The sequence below is a fragment of the Acromyrmex echinatior genome, chromosome 2 (assembly GCF_024713525.1).
Source record: "Acromyrmex echinatior isolate Ae372 chromosome 2, ASM2471352v2, whole genome shotgun sequence".
Lineage (NCBI taxonomy): Eukaryota > Metazoa > Arthropoda > Insecta > Hymenoptera > Formicidae > Acromyrmex > Acromyrmex echinatior.
This window is the reverse complement of record NC_141853.1, coordinates 23,129,087-23,153,522: the sequence shown is the minus strand read 5'-3', so window position 1 is coordinate 23,153,522 and position 24,436 is coordinate 23,129,087. Positions and strand designations below refer to the sequence as shown.

At 35.2% G+C, this 24,436-nt stretch overlaps 4 protein-coding genes and 1 long non-coding RNA gene across 15 annotated transcripts; 3 read left to right on the top strand and 2 right to left on the bottom strand.

Annotated features, from left to right (window-relative positions):
- The first annotated feature begins 652 nt into the window (after window positions 1-652).
- On the top strand, window positions 653-8,846 carry stau (double-stranded RNA-binding protein Staufen). Of its 6 annotated transcripts, XM_087416684.1 has the most exons (9): window positions 1,308-1,411; window positions 1,492-1,621; window positions 1,718-1,795; window positions 2,265-2,473; window positions 2,550-3,155; window positions 3,376-3,926; window positions 4,009-4,534; window positions 4,601-4,809; window positions 4,954-8,846. In XM_087416684.1, the coding sequence occupies exons 3-9, from the start codon at window positions 1,743-1,745 to the stop codon at window positions 5,212-5,214; spliced, it is 2,415 nt and encodes an 804-aa protein (XP_087272810.1). In that variant the 5' UTR covers window positions 1,308-1,411; window positions 1,492-1,621; window positions 1,718-1,742; the 3' UTR covers window positions 5,215-8,846. The 6 variants fall into 6 exon arrangements, with proteins under 6 accessions (XP_011068080.1, XP_011068097.1, XP_011068089.1 ...); XM_011069778.2 differs by lacking the exons at window positions 1,308-1,411; window positions 1,492-1,621 and adding an exon at window positions 653-861; XM_011069795.2 differs by lacking the exons at window positions 1,308-1,411; window positions 1,492-1,621 and adding an exon at window positions 868-1,273.
- Window positions 8,509-9,781, bottom strand: LOC147910655 (uncharacterized). Its single transcript, XR_015548442.1, has 2 exons — window positions 9,664-9,781; window positions 8,509-8,949 (listed from the first exon to the last, which is right to left on the bottom strand). It is a non-coding gene; the product is annotated as an uncharacterized LOC147910655 (long non-coding RNA).
- LOC105154352 (cilia- and flagella-associated protein 20) lies at window positions 9,767-12,105 on the top strand. Of its 4 annotated transcripts, none has more exons than XM_087416701.1 (4): window positions 9,778-9,996; window positions 10,148-10,230; window positions 10,280-10,651; window positions 10,873-12,105. In XM_087416701.1, the coding sequence occupies exons 3-4, from the start codon at window positions 10,376-10,378 to the stop codon at window positions 11,176-11,178; spliced, it is 582 nt and encodes a 193-aa protein (XP_087272827.1). In that variant the 5' UTR covers window positions 9,778-9,996; window positions 10,148-10,230; window positions 10,280-10,375; the 3' UTR covers window positions 11,179-12,105. The 4 variants fall into 4 exon arrangements, with proteins under 4 accessions (XP_087272828.1, XP_087272827.1, XP_011068151.1 ...); XM_011069833.2 differs by having other exon boundaries at window positions 9,779-9,996; window positions 10,295-10,651; XM_087416702.1 differs by lacking the exon at window positions 10,148-10,230 and having other exon boundaries at window positions 9,767-9,789; window positions 10,295-10,651.
- A 524-nt stretch (window positions 12,106-12,629) lies between these two features.
- Window positions 12,630-13,460, bottom strand: LOC147910654 (cilia- and flagella-associated protein 20-like). Its single transcript, XM_087416703.1, has 2 exons — window positions 13,041-13,460; window positions 12,630-12,967 (listed from the first exon to the last, which is right to left on the bottom strand). The coding sequence occupies exons 1-2, from the start codon at window positions 13,390-13,392 to the stop codon at window positions 12,738-12,740; spliced, it is 582 nt and encodes a 193-aa protein (XP_087272829.1). The 5' UTR covers window positions 13,393-13,460; the 3' UTR covers window positions 12,630-12,737.
- A 559-nt stretch (window positions 13,461-14,019) lies between these two features.
- LOC105154373 (uncharacterized) lies at window positions 14,020-22,517 on the top strand. 3 transcript variants are annotated; one of them, XM_087416687.1, is made up of 5 exons: window positions 14,020-14,557; window positions 18,596-18,835; window positions 18,930-19,159; window positions 19,271-19,654; window positions 19,903-22,517. In XM_087416687.1, the coding sequence occupies exons 2-5, from the start codon at window positions 18,623-18,625 to the stop codon at window positions 20,246-20,248; spliced, it is 1,173 nt and encodes a 390-aa protein (XP_087272813.1). In that variant the 5' UTR covers window positions 14,020-14,557; window positions 18,596-18,622; the 3' UTR covers window positions 20,249-22,517. The 3 variants fall into 3 exon arrangements, with proteins under 3 accessions (XP_087272813.1, XP_011068160.1, XP_011068166.1); XM_011069858.2 differs by lacking the exon at window positions 14,020-14,557 and adding an exon at window positions 15,240-17,013; XM_011069864.2 differs by lacking the exon at window positions 14,020-14,557 and adding an exon at window positions 17,048-18,126.
- Window positions 22,518-24,436: the final 1,919 nt, after the last annotated feature.

The window sequence follows — 24,436 nt, the reverse complement described above, 5'->3', positions numbered from 1 at the left end:
ATATTTTAAAACCGATAAAAGTTTAGACAGCACACACAATATAAAATATTAATATTATGCAATATTTTATAATATATTTATATATTTTGTAATTATATTAGGTGTTGGAATTAATTCGTAGCGTTTTACAAGTGATGGGAAGTACTTTCATTAATGTATTTTTTAATGCTCATGTGAAATAAATAACATTCTTTCATTAAAAACGCTACGAATTAATTCCAACACCTAATATTATTGTATATTATTTTTGTAATCTTAGATTGCACATGCAAAGGATAAAGATTAATCGTACTTATATTATAAAAATTCTTCTCTCGTCGATTTATTATTTACCATATTATTTACCATAAATGTGGTAAATAATATGTCACGCGTACACATTAATTTCTTTAGATAGTTTAAATACGCATATAAACACAACCTCAACCGCTCTGCGTATAATTATAAGCGATTTCTCAACAATCAAAATTATATATAAACAACTTTTCGAACGGTTGCAAAAGTCATAGAAAAGAAAGTATTTACCTTTTTCAAATGCGATCAAAAGGAGAGAGACTTAAAGGGAATCAACAAAGAGGTTTTTAATTTCTTTTATCGCATTCATTATCTCTGTTGTTCCTTCTCGCAAGTTGTATACCTATCGTCGGTCAGAATGTGATCGATGACGTCACGCTCTGCCGCTAGCTCCACATCAAAATGGCCGCATTTTAGTCTACCGAGTACTTTTCTTTACTGTTTGCCAATAGTCGTGCTAAGGGCCTGGCGGTGTTCGTTTTCGTCGGAGCGGGTCTATTTCGTCGGAAATTTCATTGTGCTGCGCGACACACCCTAATTTCCGCGAAATAGAGCGAACGTGACCGGGTAAGTGCGGGGAAAAGTGAGCAAAAAGGGTGTACGTGCCGCGCGCGCGGCGTGGCTCCGATTGTTCGGATGGGCCGTCGCCGCCGCCGTTGCCGCCGCCGGACCAAGCCCATTCCATCGGGGGACGGATTTTATTTATAGAAACGGAAAGATCGACGATCGCAACCCGGAGCACGCGATCGTGCGTACGAAATTGCGCGCGGCCGCGACGACGTGCCGCGAGATTGCATCCCCTGTGCCCGTGTAATAAACCGCCCGTTATACCGGCTCGCCCTTCCCCGCAGGAAGGTTATATCGTCTTGCTATCACTTTCTATCGTCTTCATCGTCTTCTAGACTCGATCGGATTTTCCGCTGTAAATCTGTATACCTCGCGATTGGCGTCTCAATGCGAAAAAGAGGATATACCGCGCGTACGTTGGAAACTACATTTCGGAGTAAATTTTGGAGCAGACCCTTTTTTTTAAGTATAAACTTGAAGTAGACCTTTTTAGAATAACAGAGAGCTCGGAGTTGTATTCTCCTTTGTTGATTAACAAGATCAACAAACGGTACAGTTTGTCAACTGTTAATTGCTTGTTTATTGATAATTATGAAATATTTATTTGTATTCTCGCTCACTGATTAGCAGAGTCAGCAGAAGAACAGTTTATAGTCTGCTGATTGCTATGTGAAAACTTATATATACAAAAGACAAATGTATTATATGTTTGAACATGATTGAAAATTTAATTATCTTATCGATTGATTACATAGCACAGGTATAAACACCCATTTAAATGTGTTTATATATGTCGTGCAACTCTATTATCTGAAATACATTAAAATAGGATTGAATTTGTGCTTTCATTTCACAGGTTTGTCTACATAGATTTTCATAAGATGTTACGTCATCAACATCACGCAATGCAAAATCAGCTTCGAGATCACAACAGGTTAATATTCTCTAATCAAATCTTATGTTAAGCATAATAGATTAATATCCTCTAATCAAATATTATGTTATATTCTTGTGACAATGAAATAAAAAGTATATTGAAATATTAGTTTATTCTAAGAATACTCTTTTTATGTAGAATTGAAATAAAGAATTTTATTTGTGTAAATATTTGTATAAATGATTAAAAATTGATAAAGAAACCTTCTAATGATTCTGTTTATTGGTTTAATGATATGTTGCTGTAATGTCTACATATATGAGAAAATTTTTAAAGAATTAACAATTAAAATAGAATTAAGATAGTTATTATTTGTTGAAATTTCCTTATTATTTCAGATAATTATTATAAAAGAGATTAAATATATTTATATACAATAGAAACGTATTTGCTATCTTATAGAAAATTAATATAAACATAAGAAATTTATTTAATAAGACTTGTAATCAAACAAAAATGAATACAGAATGGCAGGACCAATGCGGCCTATGCAGCAGGCTAACATGCCCCAGCTACATCAGCCGCAACATTTGTTACCACATCGGAATCCACATCAACCAATACTGTCCATGCCCCCCCATCAACAGCATATGCATCACATGCAGCATCCTGGCCCGCCGCATGGAAATCCAAGACAGCCAATGTTGATGGGTATGAATACGCACAGTACTAACAGTAAGTACAGATACACAATGAAAAATTAGATTCTTGTTCTTATCAATAATAATTAATTTGAAACATTTAACTTCAGATACCATGGTTAGCGTTAGCATGAAGGACCAAGCAAATACAGTTTCTGTGACTCTTCAAAATGTGCAACCTCAGTATCCACATCAGCAACAGCCACAGCAGCAGCAACCGAATAATCAGCAGAATCAATCTCCTCAGCAGCAACAGCCATCGCAGCAGCAGGTACAACAATCACAATCGCAGCAGCAACAGCCGCAGCATGTACCACAACAACCAAATGTGGATCAATCGAAAGCGATAACGAACGATGCTAATGGAGAATCCAGAGATGACAATGCATCTGGTCAGAATCATGCCGCGACTAATCCAGCTTTGGCAAACATGAAAGAAAAAACACCTATGTGTTTGTTAAACGAGTTAGCGAGATTCAATAGGATTCAACATCAATATAGGCTGACCAACGAGCAGGGACCGGCGCATAAAAAGAGATTCACGGTGACACTAAAACTGGGTGAAGAAGAATATGTTGCTGAAGGTCCTAGTATAAAGAAGGCTCAACATAGCGCAGCGACCGAAGCATTGACGAAAACTTGGTACCGTCAACCTCCACCTAAGCCCACCAAGGCCATGAGAATTGGCCATCTGGGCAAATGTCCAACAGGTTCTGGTAATTATTGTAAATTTTACATGCATTGAATTGTGATGCAATAATATAGTACCATATCAATTTGAAATGTTATTTTTCTTAATGTAAGTAGTTATAAATGTTATAATTGTACAAAATAATGTCGATTTATGTACAACTATATTTTTGTTAATTATAAAATCAACAGATCTTTCCAATACTATTTAATTGATCTCTCTAAATATGCTATTTTGGATTACAGGACATTTGCCTCCCACCGTCGAACTGAACGCGTTAGCGATGAAACGAGGTGAACCAACTGTTTATACGTTCCGACAAGCTCCTCCAGCTGCATTGCAGCATCAATTTATGCCACATGGATTCGGTGCTAACTTTCCACGAATGTACAATCCGCGTATCGCGTACAATCGTGGAGTTCACACGGATCTTCAGGGATTGTATCTTGTCACTCTGAAGGTGGGTGAACGCGAGTTCACAGGTAGAGGTTTAACAGGCCAAGCTGCACGTCATGATGCTGCTAGCAGAGCCTTGGAACAATTACGCCAGTTGCCACTACCAGAAGAGATCGCAAATACCAATAATACTAACGAGAATGGTACGTTGGGTGGCATTGACGATCCAAACGCTGAGTTGAAAAGTCCCGTATCTCTTGTTCACGAAACTGCTCTAAAACGTGGACTGCCAGTCAGTTTTGAAGTCGTATCCGAAAGCGGTAAACCTCATATAAGAACTTTCATGACAAAATGCACCGTCGGCGAGAAGGTTACTGTGGGAGAAGGATCCTCGAAAAAAGTAATTTCTCAAATCTTTCATGTAAAATGTATGATAAATAATGACGCAATTTTAAATGTTTATATCGTTCCTGTTTCCTTAGGTGTCGAAGAAACGCGCCGCCGAGTTGATGTTAGACGAACTGAAGCGTCTTCCTCCGTTACCGGCTACTATACAGAACCGATCAATGCGTGTGAAACGTAAGCCACCAGCGACAAAGAAGAAATCTCGAAACTTAATCAAAGTTTATCAGGAGCCTCGTGCGGAGAATGAAGCCGCGGAGGAGGTCAATCCGGTTTCTCGGTTAGTTCAGATTCAACAGGCGAAACGAGAGAGGGAGCCGGTTTACAATCTAATAGACGAGAAAGGCGCACCAAGACGCAGAGAGTTTGTCATGGAAGTGACAATGGGTCAGCACTCCGCCCAAGGAATCGGACCTAACAAAAAATTGGCTAAGAGAGCTGCGGCTGAGGCTCTCTTGGCGCAATTGGGATATAGTAAACCATCGCCGCAACCCTCAAAACCGTCCATAAAGACGGGAGAGAACGAGAACACGGAGTCAAAGCCTAGAAAAGTTACATTTCTCGAAGACGAACAAATGAACGACACTCAACCTCACTCGGTAGGAGGTAAGGAAAAACATCGAACGTTGTATACACTGTGTTCGATAAATTTTAAAATTTTATCATCTCTAGGTACCATAGGCCGCCAATTAGTACCTGGTCTTTTACTGGTGGACGGAGGTCAAGAATCTAAACTGGGGAATGGACCCAGCGTACAAATAGTCGCTGAAGAGTTGCGCGAACAGCAACAGCAGAATACGGCTGGTGTTTCGCCCAAGGATCAATTGCATTATTTATCTCAGTTATTTAATTTCAGCGTAGAATTTAGCGACTTTCCTAAGGTAATCGATCGTTTGATCAGTAAAATTAAAAAAATATTAAAATAATTCTAATTAATTAAGGTGGAACATAGTATGAACACGAAATGATGATGTTGCCATATTATCAGATAAATTATAAACTATTATTTCTCATTAATGTTTCAGGGAGTATCTATAAACAAAGAATATTTATCACTTGTGTCGCTAAGCACTGATCCACCGCAAGTTTGTCACGGTAATGGAGCAACAATAACCGCGAGCCGCAATCAAGCGGCTCTAAGGGCGCTCCGTACACTTAGTAAATTGGGACTTGATAATGCCTCGAACGCAGCACAAGTGAAGAAGGACAAAGGTGCGTCTGGTGATGGAATACACATTAGCATTCAAGTTAAAAATAACATTATGGATGGAGCTATCGATAAGTAACTGAGTAGCGCTTAAGACATATATAATGTTGAGTTATATTTATGCTTCTCCAGGACACCGCAAAAGGAAGTTAAATGAATTTCATTGTTACAAAGTTCTTTACAAAATTGATAACGTTAATTATTGTTCATTTATTGCCAGTTCATTTGTAGATATGATATTCCTCGACAGAGACTTTTTTCTTTGATTGCACTCTAAGAAAGTCTCAGCCGCGGTTGTATTAACATTTTTTTTTACTAAATCCGATTCCTTTAAGGAATCTGATCTATTAAAAAAAACTCATTGTGTGAATCTTTTTTTCCAATATAATAATTTATATTGAAAAAAGTTGCTACACAATAATCTGGCTATATTTGTAATTGTAAAAATATATTTATATGTACCTCAGAAAAATTCGTCGATGAATTAAATAAAGCGTTGTGCATGATAGATTTTTTCATTTTATATGTTTATTATTTATTGAATTGCTATATATTATTTACATTACTGAAATATAATATGAAAAATCAGATCGAATCTAAATTTGAATCAGCTTATATAAAATTATTTAAAATAATCATCGAATATAAATTTGAATCAATATATAAAATTATTTTAATTAGCTATTAGTATGTAAGAAATCTTCCTGAGCTTTTGCAGTGTCCTAATTATATTGAAATGCCATTCAAGCACCAATAAGCGATATGTATTTAATAATTATGTAAGAATTCTTTCGTTTAATGACTAGAAACGTCTGATTAGTCACAACAGACATTGATAAGTTTTTGTGACTATCGGCAATCTATTGTTATAAATCACGTACAATAGCGTATCATTGAACGATTCATATATTACAACTCTTGCAAAATTAATAATGCTATGGAATCGCAAGGAATTATTGGTGTTTGATCGTGATTGCGATCCTAGCAGTGACAAATATGTATAACTATTGTATTTATTGTAACACATTTTCATTGACAGGATCACAATATTAATATACTTATCCATGATGATTCAAAATGGTCATTCTCCAGTTAGGATCAATCTATAATATATAATGAACACTATAGGAAAATGTTAAGTAAAACAACACGACCTGGAGATGAAATGCGACCATCTCTTAATTTTTCAATTGAATCTTAGCTTCCACATACTATCATGAATAAATATGTCTTGTCTAATTGATCATTTTTCTTTTTTTTTCTTTTTTTTATTGTCGGTTGTTCGAAATTGATTTTATATATTTTGTGTGTATATTTTTTCATCGCTTTTATTTGAAAAAAAAAAAACAATTTAAAAATTTATTTCTATTTAGTCGCATGAAAATTATACATAAAATCACGTATTTTTCCAGAGTAAACTCTGGCTACGTGCGCTAAAGATACGTGTGAAAGATTAAGGTAGTTAATGTTTAAATTGGTAAAACATACGTAATGCGATATACACTGTCCCTATGCCCCAATTTGCTTTTCTACGGGGGCCAGAAGCAACCTGGGGTTACATATTCATGTATCGTAAAATATTGAGAAATGAAGGAAAACAGAAATTTCCATACATCTGTCATTCGGATAAGAAGTAATGATACGCTGCATAGGAAATTTCAGCGAATATAAAATGGAAAGAAAAGAAATAGTAATAAAGAAATTTGTCCCGTTACGTCAAGACTATTAAAGTTGTTTTAAATTGCGATAAGAAACACAGCCTGAAAACGGCGAATTTTGTCTGGTTGAGAAGCGAGGGGAATAGAAATTTCCGTACACCTATCGTTCGCAGGTAGTAATGATACGTTGCGTCGGAAATTTCGATGAATCTAAAAAAGAGAGAAAAAAGAAGAGAAGACAATAATTCAAAATTTGTCCCGTTGCGTCCGGACTATTACGAAATTGTTTTAATTTTGCTGAGAAATAATCCTGAAAGAACGGTGAATTTTGTATTATTGTCGAGAAACGAGTAAGAATACTAGAGTGGAAGAAACTTAATAATGAATGAAGATAGACATTGAGAAACGGTACAAACTGAATATGATTTACTAACTTTTACTTTTTGATTTAAAGTTCTATGCGTCTCCATATAAACTGATTGAACGTTGCCTTTTATGATGTAACGACACAGAGTTTTGTACCGGCATTCTCAAAACCAAGCGACTTGCTATCTTCTATTCATTGCTCTTGTATTATATACGATTTACTGAACAATAAATACAAGCGTTTACATAAACATTCTATAACGGTTAATAAACTGTATTATTGTTCACTAAAGTCGTGTGCATTTTTATTTATAATGCCCGATACTCGGTATATTGAAAATTTGTAAGAAATGTTCGCGTGAAAATGATGGATCTATCCATTAAAAGGAGGTTTGTTTGAGACATTTGCTGGGAAAAAATTATTTATTGACTCTTCGAGACTCTAGCTGGGTTTTGTTTTGCCGATCGCTTTTATAAGTGGGCCTTTCTTGTTCATGTGACATTCAGTATTACAAGACGCAGTAGTAGATTCCATTATATACATATAGTTTTTCAAGAACTAAGCGAGATAAAGATTCAAATTAAATAATTTACGTCGCATACGCTGTAAGAGAAAAGGAATAATTTCACGTTATGAACTGTAATATCGTATAGTTAATATTAACAATAGATAAGCGAATATAACGTATCAATTTACCGAGATACCGGAAACCGAAATCCTTCGACACTGAAGAGAGAAAAAAACTCGCTCGTTCGCATTGAGAAGTCAATTGCGTTGTCCGGCTTGATCCGCAAGGTGTTGAGGAACACAAACTAATATGTCGACACCGTCAGGAAGAAGAAGAAGAAGAATGTGTAATATTAGTTTCATGCGTAATCCATATTTCGTTCCATCATTTTGTTTTGCCATCGCACATACAACCGCTACGTTTGCTTACTTTCGGTTAGTATAAGGAAGATCAAGTGACCGCTGCCGTTTCATCATGTTACAACATTACTATGTAAAGCTTCTGTAAAATATACAATTAACTTCTCGCAATTTTTCAGGTGGCGGAATCACTCTGTAAGCACACAATATTCCTAGGGTTTCATTTAACATTCTGTAAGTATTATTTCATTTTGTAAGTATTATTTCACTCTTGTTATCAAATGTATGTTAAACAAGGATGAAATGATGCACGCGAACGTTGTGAACGATAAATTTACCCCAGAATGATACATGAATATTATTTATCCTTTTTAATATTCATTCTAGGAATATTGTGTTTTATAGGGCATTGCCGAGCATGAGAGAAAGTACCGTATACGATACCGTAATGTAGTTCCGATTATGTTAGATTTACACTTTAAGTAAAATAATTTGTTTTTAACGATTTGCTGTAACGTATGTATAAAACGCAATTGCGTAATGCGAGTTCTCGACAACATCTATCGAGAGGAATGATTGCTCCTTAAGTGAATGCGTCCTAACGATTGAGGAGATCATTCGTACCGATGAAGCTTTAATTGCATTTTCGAAAGTGAATTGTATGACGTATAGGAATCTACTGCTTTCCTCTATCCGCATCAGTTTGTATTTGACGTTGATGAGAACGTTGATTGTAGAAAGGTTTCACGTACATGTATATGGCCTTTTTACTGTGCGTTTCAAATATACGCATGACAAGGTGGCACACGAATACAAAAATATTTTATTTTATCTGTCCTTATTATTTCAGCTTTCGTTTGAATAAAAAATATCCTTTATCAAGTATCATTTAGTTGGTAAGTATTTGTGAGATTTGATTTACCTAAAATTTTAGTATGCACATTCTTAATTTGTTTAATTCCTACAAAAATTTCATAGATACATCTTATCTTAATAAAACTTAAAATCTTACTGGTGAAAATATTTTTCAGAATTATTCATACAATTTTTTAAAATTTTTATATAAATTTTAAAATTTTTATATAAATTTTAAAATTTTTGAATAAATTTCTACTTTTTTTAGAAAATTTCTTAGATATTTTATACAAATTGAAATTGCTGAAAAAATTTACATTTTTTTTCTAAAATTTTTCATGTATGTAAATTCTGAAATATTCTAAGATTTAAAGAACTCTCTCTCTCTCTCTCTCTCTCTCTCTCTCTCTATCTCTCATTTTTAATAAAATTTTATAAGATCTGAAAAAGTTTAGAATATTTCTTCAGAAATTATAAAATGGAAATATACCTTACAATATTTTGAAATTCACATATATGAAAAATTCCAAGGCCTAGTTTTATCAATATCGGTTTAATTAATTTATTATTTTTCTGATTCTAGAATTAGAGAAAAATAAACAGTAGCTTTTCTAATTCTGAAATTACAAAAAGATAAAAAATTAATTGAACCAAGACTTTTTCAGCGTTTCTGAAAAGTGTTTTAATTCATATAAAAAATTCTGAGAAAAATTATCCTGAATAAAAAAAATTTGTCTGAAAAGTATAAATTAAAATATCTGAAACATACTTTATTACTTACTCTAACTCTAAACTAAAAAAAATGAAGAATCTCTTCCTTATTGACGAGACAAAGAAATGGATATCGTAGTTCAACGGTTCGCCACGAAAAGTCTACCACTGTCTTCGTAATGTGTGAACTGCAATGGTATATTATCATTAGTTTAAATTGTTATAACCTTAAAAAATATAAAGGAATTAATAATAAATGCAATCTAAATTAAATTTATACTTGTAATCTAATAATTTTGAGCTTGCTATTCTGAGGTCTGACGTCCAAGATGAAGCATCGATTACGTTAATGTATTCATACGAATAGTGTGGAACAATGTATCGATCAAACAGTCGATTATAGGTTAGAGTCGCTGCTAATATTTCGTAAGAAACAATTCGTAAAACGATGGATTCAGATGAATTAAAGTAAAACAATCGATGCACAAAGGAAAATTTATTATTTCAAGTATAAGCATGAATTTCCTAAATCGTCACCCGTAACGTGTTTTCAGCTTGATCTTTTCTGTGCCGATGGTGCCTTCATTCCACTCCGGGATTTATTTAGCATAGTTTTATTAACTTAAGATGGAAGAAGGTTAGTTGCGGTATTTGATCGACGCCGAGGAATCGGCCGAATTCATCAGATTAATTTATTGCAGATTTGACGAGAAAATAGAGAGGTAACCTTGTCTTGGTATAAGAAAATTGTCAGAGCAGCAGGATCCCAAACGAATCCGAAAATGTTCAAGAACACCTTCCAAAGTGGTTTTCTATCCATTCTGTACAGCATTGGCAGCAAACCCCTGCAAATCTGGGACAAGAAAGTGAGAAATGGACATATCAAGAGGATCACTGACAATGATATTCAAAGCCTTGTCCTGGAGATACTAGGCAGCAATGTTAGCACAACATATATCACGTGTCCTGCAGATCCAAGGAAGACTTTGGGCATAAAGTTGCCCTTTCTGGTGATGATTATCAAGAATCTAAAAAAGTATTTCACATTTGAGGTTCAGGTGAGGTTCTTATTATAATTTATGGAAAAATTAAGGGAAAAATATTTAATTTAACTTTGAGACTCTAAACAAATTCAAAACCTATTCATTACAAGTCGACTGTTCTTAATCTGTATCATTCTAAAAAAATATTTAATATATTTAAGAAATTTTATGAATTCTTTCGTTCATTAAATACTCAATCTCTCTTTCCTAATATAAAAAAAATTTACATATTACAGATAATTGATGACAAAAATGTACGTCGTAGATTTCGTGCGAGTAATTATCAATCAACAACGAGAGTGAAACCATTTATATGTACAATGCCAATGAGACTGGACGATGGATGGAATCAAATACAATTCAATTTGGCTGACTTCACACGTCGTGCCTATGGAACAAATTATGTAGAGACACTGAGGGTCCAAATTCATGCTAATTGTAGGATACGGCGAGTGTACTTTTCGGATCGATTATATTCAGAGGACGAATTGCCGGCAGAATTTAAATTATTCTTGCCTATTCAAAATAAGGCAAAATGTTGATAATTAATGAAGGAAATGCGAGCATCTTTAATAAAAGAAAGAAAAGTTGTTCAATTGAAACTTTTTTTCAAAAATTTGTTCGAATTACTTTCAAAATAAAAAATTTATTGAAGGCTGTCTTAACTTCATACGCTGCTTAAACAATTGCAAGTAATATAATTAATAATATAATATTCATTAAAGTTAATGTTAACTTAATAGAATATAGATCATGTATATGCAATTTATGTATTAAGAATTGTGTAATTTTGCTTGTCACTATATATGGAAAAAAAATACATACAGTGAGTGCATAAGTATTTGTACAGAGAAAATAGTTTTAAAATTTTATTTTTAAAAAGTAAATATTATCCAGCGAGAAATGAGTCATCGAATTGATGTCGAATTAATATCGATACGATGATTTCAACATCAAAGACGTCGATTCGACATTTAATTGACGATCATTTCTTGCTAAGTAATTAACAATTTATTTATAAATAATAAAATAGATTATGTTTTTTAAAATTATATATCAAAAAGATGTGTATTAATTATAGAACAGAATATATTCATTGTATAAAATTGCTAGTTAATGTTTATTTTTTACAAATAAGACTTTATAAAAAATTTCCTTGTATGAATATTTTTTGCTCTCACTGTATGTATTTTCCTGTTTATATATTTTTGTTAAAATTCTACTTTTTCAAATAATCTGTTAAAAAGCAGTTAAATTTATTGCGAATCAATACATTTATTTGTATGTCATCTTTGTTCGTAAACTTTTCTTGACAGTTTCTTCGATACTTGTTATATTATATAATAATAATTCTATGTATACGGTAAGTTCTTTATCCTGTAATTTTTCTTCGCGGAATAATTTATTGCTACAAAATTTGATATGTAAGTTTTATCCATCGTTAAATACATGCCTTGTCATTTCGTCCAGTTCTCGTCTTCTTTCTCAATTAGAGATGGAATGCATTTGTTTATATATATTTTCATTTAAATTTTCAGCATCTTCAATACTAACTAAAGATCTTAAACGACTGGCGGTACTTTTATCACTCTCTTTTACATATTTATGCTTAGAACGAATGTATTCATTACTTGAAATGTCAGACACATTATTATTTATGTTATCAAGCTTAATGTTTTCAGATAGATCGGCTTTAAAAAACGACAAAAAACCCATGGCATCTACTTTAAATTTTGGTGTCGTGGAATTATTTTTTCCTGTCTGTATTTTATTAGCGTTATTATTTAACGTGCAGTTCATTAAGTTAATATATGTATCTCCTGCATTCTGAATTTTCGGCGGACGTTTTGGAATTCCATTATCTTAGAATAATATTTCGTTGACATTTTCAAAAATTGGCTCTTCATGATCGTTTTTAATTCGATAGAAGACGCAAGTCGCGACGTATGATTATTAATTTTTATATTTAGTAAAGAGTTTTCCGTCTTATACGTTTTCATAATGTTGATTTACTTTTTCTGTTGTCACTACTATTATCTATCTATCTTTTTTTAATTTATTTTCTATAACTGGATCATTTACTAGAAATTTTGTGAAGCATTCACTTTGTCTTCAAAAAACATACCGTTTTTTTTATTGCATCATTTAACGCATCCAGTAACATGTGATTCCTTTTTAATGTATCAGAATTATATAAATTTAAATTCATCGATAGATTACTTTTCAGTTTTTCCATGCTGCCTGCGGTTTTACGTGAATCCATTTTTGTTAACAGTGTACTACTAGAATTATCTTCAACAAAACAATTCAAATCAGATTGCTCTAAAGGTCCTAAAAGCCAAAAAGAAATAAATATACGCTAATATATGTATATATTTCACTTTTCTTCGAGAATTTATAAAACCTGTGTAACAATCTTCCGTCTGACAAGACTTTTCGATGAAAGTGATTCCCTGCTTTAACATATACATATTGAAGAAAGTTCGATACAGCTCATCATCATTATAATGACGATTTTGCAGATACACTCTTCTTAAATGACAATTCTGATAGATCGTTACTCTTTGCAGAGCCTCGTAATCCGTCTTATACACTTGGTGACAAAGAGTTTGAAGATTTATCTCTAAGAAATTCCAACAGTCATCCAATCTCAATGGAATACGAGCTATACTTGCATTGATGCTTGGTAGTTTTTCAACATTGTAGGTCATAAAGGAGAATCTTCTCCGATATTGTTGCTTATCTATTATCTTCATATGTATCAAAAGTAGAGAATCATTATTAAGATATTAAGAATAATACGGATATCTATCATAAACTTTAAAGAACATATACTTGAACTTCCAATTTGAACCACAAGTTCAAATTCTTTACAATTAATATGAGAATAGGAAGTTTTATATTCAGGATGTCTAGTGCTTTGGCAGGAATAGTTATATTCGTGGGAATCGTGTTGTCGTGAGGCCCAGTGATCTCGATTACTTTATCTCCATGCAATTGATTGTCGCTCACTCTACGAACTTTGCCACCAAAGGATACATGTTTCGACCATAAGTGTAGCGGCTTATTAGCGATACTGTACAACAGTGGCATGTATCTAAACGTATTCTTCAACATCTTCTCGAGAGATATTAAGTCAGGAGTGTTAAGAACAGATTTTGTCATAAATGTCTGTTATAAATTTTCCCAACAGAAACTATGGATGTGATGGATATAATATAGATTCTGGCATATTCAATAATGTTGGCAGAATTTTAGCAGAGATATAGCAAATTATGTTGTCGTCAACAAAATATGACGACAAATCAAGCAGGTTTTGACATGTTGCTACACAGTTGACGCAGATTGCCGGCAAAAATGGAGCGAAAATGCATTGACGAACTCAGCTTCTACTCTCAATCTATTATCAGGTTATGTCAGAATGCTCCAAACCATGAATGGCCAAACTGTGATATTTTGTTCATTAAAACAAGAGTAACGAGAGCTTAATGCGAATCAGTCAATGTTGATTTGTCAGCGATTTCTGATCATTCCTGATCAAATTCGCTGTCGGTCTACTGAACGGTCCGCTTACCGGAGATAAAAGTATCGATATAACTTCTCCAAAAAGTATACCGCAATTTTTTAATTTTTCTCGAATATTTCAACATGATTTTTCCTTTTTCCTACGATAAAATGTGTATGTGGAAAATGACAAGAATTTAACAACTGTTTCCATGATTTTTTTTATTCCAAAATCCGGAGAGAGACTCTTAGAGGTTATGTTCCTCCTCGTTCATTCGCATTTGTTTCTCTGCGCGTTATTTATCGCGATTACGAAAATCAGAGGATAATAAATATTTTCGATAAACTGAAATGCATTTTACAATGGGATCTAAATTTAGGGCAATACATCGATAACCATTCCACAACGAGAGAAAGGTAAATAATTAACTGTAGTTAACGAGGTATATTTTTTAATGTTCTCTTATAATTTATCTTTTTTCTCTGTTAATGATTCATGCTAAAAAGAAAGCCGATTTAGCGCAACTAATTCTTATTTTTTTATCTTCTCGCAAACATTATTATAATTGAGCATTTTAATATCATATATATGTATACATGTATATATTCTTTTCATATTATTTATGTTGACGTTTAATCAATTTATTACATTTTGTTGCTAATTATATTTATTACAGCATGTGTCGAGATACCGACGAAATAAGACGCGTATTTTATTGAAAACGTCATCGTCAATCATATCAAATGGCATCGATATTATAATTCTCTCAAATAATTAATTCCATCCACAAATGAATTTGCTGGGGTTTCTTTTTCTATATTCTCTTCCGCATGATTCGGCGCTCCAGCGAAAATCATCCTGTCGCCGGGACAAAAAGGGGGAGAATAACAAACGTCGATACGAATAATTAACGAAATAATGATCGTGTCATTATAACGAACGCGGCGTGATTAAAGGGCTGCGGAGGGGGGGGGGGCGACAGAACGCCGGGGCGGAACGAAAGGCGGGTGACAAGGGGGGAGGGAGGAGAAGGTAATCGCGGCACACGTGCACACACGTACACTCGGCGGGCGTATTAATTGCTAATTATTAAGTATTGATTTTTTTAAATGGGGACGTGGAGCGTAGCACCGGCTCTCCGCACTACCCCTTGGGTCTCAGGGACGTGGAGAGGAAGGGGGAGGTGCTCGTTCGCGTCGAGTGACCGCGGACTATTTTCCGCGGCGCACAAAAACGCGGAGCGCGCACGCGCGATTGAACGTCAGCGGCGGGAGAGGATGAAGGGCGGGGGAGGGAGGGATCGGCGAGAAATGGCGGGAAAGCGCGGAACCGCGGGATTCGAGACGATGCGACGGCGATACAGATACACATCCCGTGGCCGCGTGCGAGTGAGCGAGCGAGCGAGTGTCAATGACGTCAGCGGCAACAGCGACGGTCCGGCGCGGCGCGCGGACACGTGGTATTGTCGGCGGCGCGAGAACCGGAAAAGAAATTGGCGGGCCAAGAATTAGAAAGCTGGCCACGATGGTGCAAGATGGCGGAGCAATTAAGAGTGCCGCGCGCCGATGCGTTTTATTCTTTTGCACGCCGCATGGCCGCGGCATCGTCGCGTACATCCGTCGTCGCATCGATGTAATATACGATTTTCGCGAACGCGCGCGGAGGTGGAGACGCCGAGAGATACGCGCGCGCGGCGCCGCGCGCCGGCGGCGGCGGGGAGCGCCGCGACGCGAGGCGCCGGCGGAATCCATAAATAAAACAATTGGTTATATACATATGTTTTTCAAATCGACGAATGCTATTATATATTTTGTATTGAGCACTCGCGGCACACTCCGAGGGGGGTTGAGAGACGAACGGGGGAGACGGACGCACGCCGACGCCCGACGAACTACCCCGCGACGAGCGCGGGCGAGCGCGCGTCTGTTTTTATAAAGAGCACACGGGCACGACGACTCGCGTCGCGTCGCGCCGTGCCGCGCGGCTTATAATCTCGCCCAATCCGCGGCTCCACTCATAAAGTATACGGCGGAACAAAAAAAAAAAGAAGAAAGAAAGAGAGAAAATCGTTATAGAATAATCAAGCCGTCGCACGTTCGCTCGCTTTCGGCCGCCGCCGCGCCGTCAGGAGACACACGCGGCTTCTTCTCGGTCGCGCATCAGCCGTCGTCGTCGTCGTCGTCGTCGTCGTCGTCGTCGTCGTCGTCGTCGCCGTCGTCGTCGTCGCCGTCGTCGCCGTCGTCGCCGTCGCCGCCGTCGCCGTCGTCGTCGCCGTCGCCGTCGCCGTCGCCGTCGCCGTCGCCGTCGCTGCTCCTCGCGACCGAGGATGCCCCGTCGTTGTCTGGGTACATGAAGACGTCGCGTCGCGGGCCGACTCGGCGGTTCGGCATTTCATCCTAATCTTGGGAGGAGAAAAGAAAAAGAAAAAAATCGCCGACGTGTCTCCGACGAAGCTCCGCGTCGGCGTGCCGCCGTTACTACCCGCCGAGAGGATCGGCTGAAACGAAAAAGTCTTCCAGCGGTGGAACAAGAAGAAAAATTATTTCCCCCCCTCCTTCTACCGGCACGTTGTTCTTCCTTTTTTTTCATTGTTTCACCTATTTGTCTCTCTCCTTCGCCGATCTCTTCTTTTTTTTTCCTTTTTTTCCTCCCTGTTTTCGCGCTCTCCCGGCTCCCGGTTCCTTTTTGAAAAATGGGCACGGCGGCACGCGATCTCGAGCAGCAGCGCGATCGGCAAGCCGACCGGTCCGCGGCGCAGTGCCGGATCTGTGCAACCGATATCGCTACTGACGACGGCGGGATGCACATTTTCGCCGAGGACGGCCGGCGTCATTATCTGCAGACCAAAATACGGAAATACCTGCATATCTTGGTGAGTGAGACACGAGCGCGCTTTCGCGCGTATCTTCGCGCGGCGGGTATCCTTTTTTTTCCCTCTCCCTTTTTTTTCTCCCTCTCATTTCCTCTTTCCCTTTCTCTCCCTCATTTTTTCTTCTTTTCAAAATTCGCTCTCCCCCTCTCCTCTACGCGGCAGGTGTCACGATCACGTGCCGGTCGCGGCCGAATTTGGAAATTCACGTCGACGTCGCTCGGCCGATCTCAGCCGATTTTTCGAGATCGGTCGAAATCGCACACCGATCTTCTCCGCGAAGATTCGTGTTGCGACGATTTTCCGCGATCACCATCGACGTTCGCGAAAAATCGGCGAAAAATATATCACGGTGATTTGGAGTCGCCGATCGTCTCTCCGATCTCATCTCTTTTTTTTCCATCATATAATGATCGGGCTCGACGCTAATGAATTGACTCGGTCGTCTAAATATAACAGTGACATTTTCGCGATACGGATGCTTAAGCATTGGGTTTGGCCTCGCCAAAAGTCTTCAGTTGAAAAAATTAATCGCGTCGATTTCTAATGAGCCGCGAAATATCAACGGATTCGTCGGAAGAACCGATCACGTTACGATTTATAGGCAATTGATCATATTTACGTATTTTACGGAATACGTCGGTCATGAGCGCGACCATTTTGTGTGCGGAGCTACAAAAGTGTTAAAAATTAGCATTTTATTGATTGCAATAAGTATACTCGTGGCCCGCGTGTATGTGTACGCTATATATAAGCGGCCACATCTATAAATACAATCGGAAATGAGGGCTGCGTCCGCGGTGGAGCGACGAGGAAAATGACGTGGCGCGAAATAGATTGGCGTCGACTGAGACGCGAAGGAAAAGGGGAAAAACAGGGCGACTTTCCTTTTAAATAAACGAAATGTCCTTTCTTTCCCACCTCGACGACGTTATCGGCGCTCTCGCGAAAGCTAGGTTAATTGCCGATCGAGGATGAAATTGGAGAGAGAATTCGCGACGCGCTGCTGTACAAATGAGAGATGACAATAATGGAAGGAATGAGAAACGAATGACGACGTAACGATGATAATAAAATGATGTTTAATTATACAATAGATTTGATAAATTATATGACGTTAGTATCTGAAAATGACAGTTCATACACACGCGCGCGCGCGCGCGTGTGTGTGTGTGTGTGTGTGTATATATATATCAACATACATAAGAATATAATACACAAATATAAATTCTAATAACGCGATAATTTTATAATAATTTATTGTTAATTTATGTTTTCTGTTTTGAGAAAAAAACACGTATAATATGTTTTACTTTAGAAGAAGTAGAATCTGAATATCTATATTTTTTCTTCTTTTTATGTATATTTACATCTGTATTTTATTATATTCTTCGTGTGAATTTTTGTACTTATTCTGCAAATTCAAATTAATTCACATTGGATTAATTTTTTTATTTCATAAAAAGAATTAATCCAATGTGAATTAATAATCCAACACTATCATTTCCAAATTGGTGTCATAATTTACGTTAATTGCATAATGTATATTTTTATAGATTTATATTTATTTTTAAATGTTTTGCAGGTGTCATCGGAGGACAAATTTTCAAAAATGGTCTGTTCTACGTGTATCAAGAGACTGGAGGGTGTCCATCGTTTCGCAATGATGGCATACCGTACCCAAGAGAAGTTGAGATCACAGCTTTATGGTAACATTGACAATACGAATCCTGTACAAGAAGATGAGATACAGAATATTAAAGACATGCAAGATACTATAAAAAAGGCGGAAGATCGAGGACTATTGCATTCGATATTGACAAAGGTATATATTATAAATTGTCTTTCAGTATGTATTAGTCTCTTATATATCAGATTTTTATCTACAGTATTTATTGTATTAACAATGTTATCTATAGGGTGCGATAGAAATTTTAACTGAGGACGAACCACTGGGATCACAGGAATCAAATTTTCAAGAGGTCAAACGTTGTACTCCGAACATGGAGGAAATGGAGGTAAAAGTGGATCCAATGCTATTTTTACAATGTGGCATGGAACAGTCTACATCCGAAGCTTCAGATTCCTCAGATAACGAGGAAGAAATAACAAGGACACATACACCAGAACCATTACCTTTAATGAACAAGTAGGAATTTTTATACTATATATATATATATATATATATATATATAATAAAAAAGAATATATTGATAGTTGAATATGCCTGCTCATATTATATATCTTATTTGTTTTATAGAAACACTGAAGTGGAAGACGAAGAAAAGAAAGATGAAAGTGAATCTAAATCGCACGAAGACGGTGAAAAAATTATATCCAATTTATCAGAGAAACCGCATGAATGTACAATATGTACTCGATCTTTTATATCGCAAATTGGCTTGCAAAATCACTTGTGGTCGCATTTACCTAAAGAGAGAAGATTCGACGGAAAGCCTATTTTACAATCTCAACACGTTTATTCTATAAATGGTGTACTTCATACGAATAGTGATAACAATTCGTCCAGCAATTTCATCTGTCCAATTTGCAGTAAAAAGATTTCTACAAAGGGAAATCTGAAAGTGCATTTAGAGACTCACAGGCCTAAAGGAAAGTACGGCTGCGACATATGTGGAAGAATGTACGTTTTAAATTCTTGTAATAATTCTCGTAATAATTAAATATTTATTTCCTAAATACTTGATTAGAATTATTGTTAAACTAATTTATAAATTATAAAATAATTTTTTAATTTGTTTTTGTTTCCATATTGAAATAATATTAAGATTTTAATATTTAAATTTTTAACTGTCTAATAATGTATTAATTATGTTATTACTATTGAAGGATTTTCAAATATTATATCAAAGAAAATTTGATTTCTTGCAGTTTCAAAACTCAATCGAATCTGTTCAGACACAAGGAGTACCACAGCGGCGTACAATTTCCATGTAATGTATGCGGGAGAGTGTATCCAACGAATTCAACGTTACGTGCCCATAGCATAACGCATTCGGACTTGAGACCGCACGCATGCCCGCTTTGTGATAAGACATTCAAGCGAAATCAGGATTTAAAATTCCACATAAATCAGCACACAGGTGCGAGGCCTTATCAGTGTCCTTACTGTCCGAAAGCTTTCGCGAGCTCCGGCAATTGTTTTTCACATCGTAAAAGAATGCATCCCCGGGAAGTCCATCGAGATCGACAAAGAGCGGCGGATTTAATGAGATGAACCATGGGCAGTCAATATGAGGACTGGTCTTAGAATTTTGGATAAATGTTCTGCCGAGGTGATCGTATATTAGTATCTCATAATGTAAACTTTATTTCCAGAAATTAACGGTGCTAAGGTTCGAAAATGGAAATTTTGTATGTTTTATTGTTCTTAAATTATTTATATATATTTAGCGTTAAGTACGTTGTTGGTATTATATATTTTGTTAGTTACTTATTGGATACGTACATCTTTCTGCTGTCTGATAGAGATGTTCGTTGATATGAAATATTGGTGAACTTCCATTATTGTTTGTAAGCTTAGCGTTGAAGCTTTACTACCATGTAGCAGATAAAGTAAGTTTGAAATTTCATAGCCAGATTTAAGTATCGATATACTTATAGTCTTATTTTTTATGCATATTAATGCAATTTATACAGATTATTTTAGTGATAGGAAATCATTGTTAAATGTTTCTAAGAATATAATGTAATTATATATTATTGTAAATGTATTGTGTACTGGTTAACACATTTAAATCAGACAGATTTTGTTATATATTATCATATCTTTCTTTTTTGTGATAAAAATTCCACTGCCATTTTTGTGTATATTTTCTCATTTTTTTATTTTCTTGAGACTATTAAAACAGTATTAGATTAGAGAGTAGTAACTATATGATTTGTATAATATACCTACTTCCATGAAAAATTTATGTATAGCAAGATTAGGATTGTGAGAAAGTTACTTTTCAGGTTTATATATGTTTGTTATAAAAATTGAGTACAAAATTGGAGCAAATAATAAAATATAATATAAAAATTAAAATACCCGAACTTATTGTACTCAATTTCTATAATAAAAAATAACTTATAAGTAACTTGTAAAGTAACTTTCTCAACCTTTGAGCAAGATACATTGTAAAACTAGTTCTATACTGTATATGACGTTATCTTGACAACTCTGTGATAATTGTATTGGTACTGGTCGTTTTATACTGGTTATGAAATTTACAACTTACATATAATAGAAATATTATTCTACGAGCATAGATTATACACGATTGTAGCATTATTCAAACAGTGACGAAGATTCTAAAGAAAAACACATTATTTTATTCACAGCGATCAAGTGAATAATCCACAGGGAGCTTTATATGGAACATACGTATCGACCAAAAAGCGAAAAAGGAAAATTTACAGAAAGGAGAAAAAAAATTTTGTAGTCTGTGACATATTTTTAGCACAATACAAACATCATCATAAATGTTAAGACTGTATACGAAAATTATGTGTCAAATTAGATAATAATTTTAAGGGCGGACAAAACCGAATGTTACATGAAACAAGTCTAGTCGTCTAGCAGTATTAATTATCAATAAGCAGGACGTGTAGGCGCCGTAGTCGATATTACAAATACGATCATGACGTTATTCTTATAAGTGAGATATATGAGGTAAATGTTAAACAGAAGTCTGAGTAGTTATTAGGAAAATATAGTTAAGTTAGTTGATTAGTTAGATAGTTCGTGTAACGTAGATAATAGTCCGTGCTTCCGTATACATTCGCACACGCGCTAAAATATTGCAGAAGGCGTAAATAGAGAGAGAGAGAGAGAGAGAGAGAGAGAGAGAGAGAGAGAGAGAGAGAAAGAGAGAGAAAGAGAGAGAGCATTACAGGCCCTGAAAAAGAAATAAGTACACATATGACAGTCAGTACACAAACAATAAGTAGCTCGTATTACATATTGCAGAGATAAAAAAAAAAGGAAACCACATGTGTAATCGCATTATATTAATACAGCATTATTAGCTCATAGAGATACAAGCGTGTATTTTGTGATTACGTTTTTTCCGGACGCTTGCCGACATATATTATATATACAGACACTTATAGACATAGGCAACAATAAATAGTATATATGTATATATATACATTGTATATATGTATATATACATATATACAAAAATAATCAATTTTTGACAGAGAAAGAGCATCCACGGTGAACCGATGCTCGCGGCTCAATCGTCATCATTCTTGCATTTTAGATCTTAGAGAATCAAAAATTGAGTATTTTTCTAAAACCGAAGACACGCCAAAGACACACACTGTCCTAGCAATCGAAACTAGTAATTAACAATAATTCAGAAGTGCCAGTTGTAATGCAGAAAATTAACATATAGCGTATTTAGCAGCAGACAAATACCATGGAGGATCATTCTGTAGAGTTAGTGCAAAATACACCATCTGTGACGTATATATAGAATAAATTCATTGTATAAAATTAAGTTGATAAAGTTGAACTCTTATCCCACATTTGCACAAAGAGAAATGCATATGTCGTTGAACTGACATGTGTACTATCGATGATCATGCAATTACATGCATAAGAACAACGCAATTTTAAATGACTACGTCATCGACCCGGAGTGGAAGGACGTTTTATCAGCATGCATAAATGAACGACGTATATAAAACGTATATAAATATATGACCATGAGTGTGTTTCAAAGAATTATATGAAGACTTATTTGTTCTTAAGCTGTACGGTATTTATCAATTTAGGATATTTCAAGGGAATAGACCTTGGAATGAACGTCAAATTTTTACTCAAGTGAAAAACGCTTTTTCAAGATGATTTTTTTTCACTCATAAGAGCATATCTGTTCATTATTATTTAGATTTATTCATCCGTAAGATGTTATATTTCAATAAATTGATTCCATAAATTTTTAAATAGTTTTACCAGAGACTCAACTGGGATTTAAAAAAATCTTATATCTATAAGAATAAAATTGTTTTAATGTATGATTTTATTTATTGCAAACATAACTTTGTAGATACATGAAAGTTGCAGATCCATTTTCTGCGTAGTTTAGAAGGATTGACGGCAAGTGATATGATAAATATCCAAATATCGTAACTTATGATTCATAAGTGATAACCAGAATATTGCAAAATGGCATACAGAATAAACACAGTTATTTAAAGCGAAGAAATATGTCTAGACGATATGTGGAGATACATACAATAGTGGTGCGTACGATAGTGTTTTCTTGCAATTAGAATTGTTATCAACAAATTTTACATCTATTTTACAACGATAAACGGAATTACAATGACATTATTCTAAATTGCTCAAAAAATATAACGCGATCATATTACTATTCAAGCATTTTATCCTCTACTACAATTTAGATATATTTTATAACGTTATATATAATCTTTTGTAATATCTGAGTATTGCGTAATGTATTATTTATGTCTAATTGAGATTCCTAATTTGAATGTAATATATTGGTATATATTATACTCTCTTAATGACACTCTTCAAAGATTAATTTTATCTAATCAATGTTTTTTATTCACTGTATCTATGATTTTTTTTAATGACGTATTAAACGCGCGTTTTTAAGGGTGTTCCAGAATTTGTACATATAGAAGAGGCAATATTTTTTTAGCAGAATCAGTTCGAGCAATAGTTTTTAAATTACAATTATTTATTATGGTTAAAATATTGCTTCTTTTGACATAAAGAATTATACTGCGCATTCCGTGTACACAAATTCTAAAAAAATATTTTAATATGCAAGAAATAAACAACGCGAATCCCAACAAATAATAAACAAATAAAAAGTATAATTAAGTAATGGTAGTTGACGTTAAGACTTCTGAATAGTCACCACAGCCATATTGAAATGTGATGTTAGAAGCGAGAAATGACACATCAATTTTTATTACGTGCTATTTATAAATAAAAATAATTTGGATAAAACAAAATAATGAGATTGCTTTAGAAAAGTGATAAAAGACATATGAAATGCTTTTATTCAATGCGTAGTTTATATTTTCATTTACACGTCCTAGATAGCCAAATGCAATGTGTTTGCTGACATGTTGCAGCAATCAATTTCGACAAACTCAATTTAAAGTGAGACAGCATCATGTCTGTCGGGTTGAACTCAACGAAATTCGAATTCTTGTAATGGCAACGTAATGGTAACATGTTAGCATAAATATCCTCGACCACCAATTTCATATTGTTAGCATTTTGTTAGCAAACAAATTGTGATTAAAAAACTATTTATGGCTTGAAGACGTATTTGCAACAACCGAAATCATTGTACAGAGTGGTCCACTTAAATTGACCTCTGAAATATCTCGCTTTTTGATGATATAAGCACTTTTTACTGATTGTCAGGGGGAA

Bases quoted from the DNA above. Each gene is read 5' to 3' on its own strand.
- stau (XM_011069778.2), top strand. From the start codon at position 1,743: ATGTTACGTCATCAACATCACGCAATGCAAAATCAGCTTCGAGATCAC. The intron at 2,474-2,549 runs GTAAGTACAGAT...ATTTAACTTCAG, and splicing joins GAATACGCACAGTACTAACA to ATACCATGGTTAGCGTTAGC. The intron at 3,927-4,008 runs GTAATTTCTCAA...CTGTTTCCTTAG, and splicing joins GAGAAGGATCCTCGAAAAAA to GTGTCGAAGAAACGCGCCGC.
- LOC105154373 (XM_011069858.2), top strand. From the start codon at position 16,834: ATGGGCACGGCGGCACGCGATCTCGAGCAGCAGCGCGATCGGCAAGCC. The intron at 18,836-18,929 runs GTATATATTATA...TGTTATCTATAG, and splicing joins TGCATTCGATATTGACAAAG to GGTGCGATAGAAATTTTAAC. The intron at 19,160-19,270 runs GTAGGAATTTTT...TTTGTTTTATAG, and splicing joins CCATTACCTTTAATGAACAA to AAACACTGAAGTGGAAGACG.
- LOC147910654 (XM_087416703.1), bottom strand. From the start codon at position 13,392: ATGAAGATAATAGATAAGCAACAATATCGGAGAAGATTCTCCTTTATG. The intron at 12,968-13,040 runs GTTTTATAAATT...TTTGGCTTTTAG, and splicing joins GACGGAAGATTGTTACACAG to GACCTTTAGAGCAATCTGAT.
- LOC105154352 (XM_087416702.1), top strand. From the start codon at position 10,376: ATGTTCAAGAACACCTTCCAAAGTGGTTTTCTATCCATTCTGTACAGC. The intron at 10,652-10,872 runs GTGAGGTTCTTA...TACATATTACAG, and splicing joins ATTTCACATTTGAGGTTCAG to ATAATTGATGACAAAAATGT.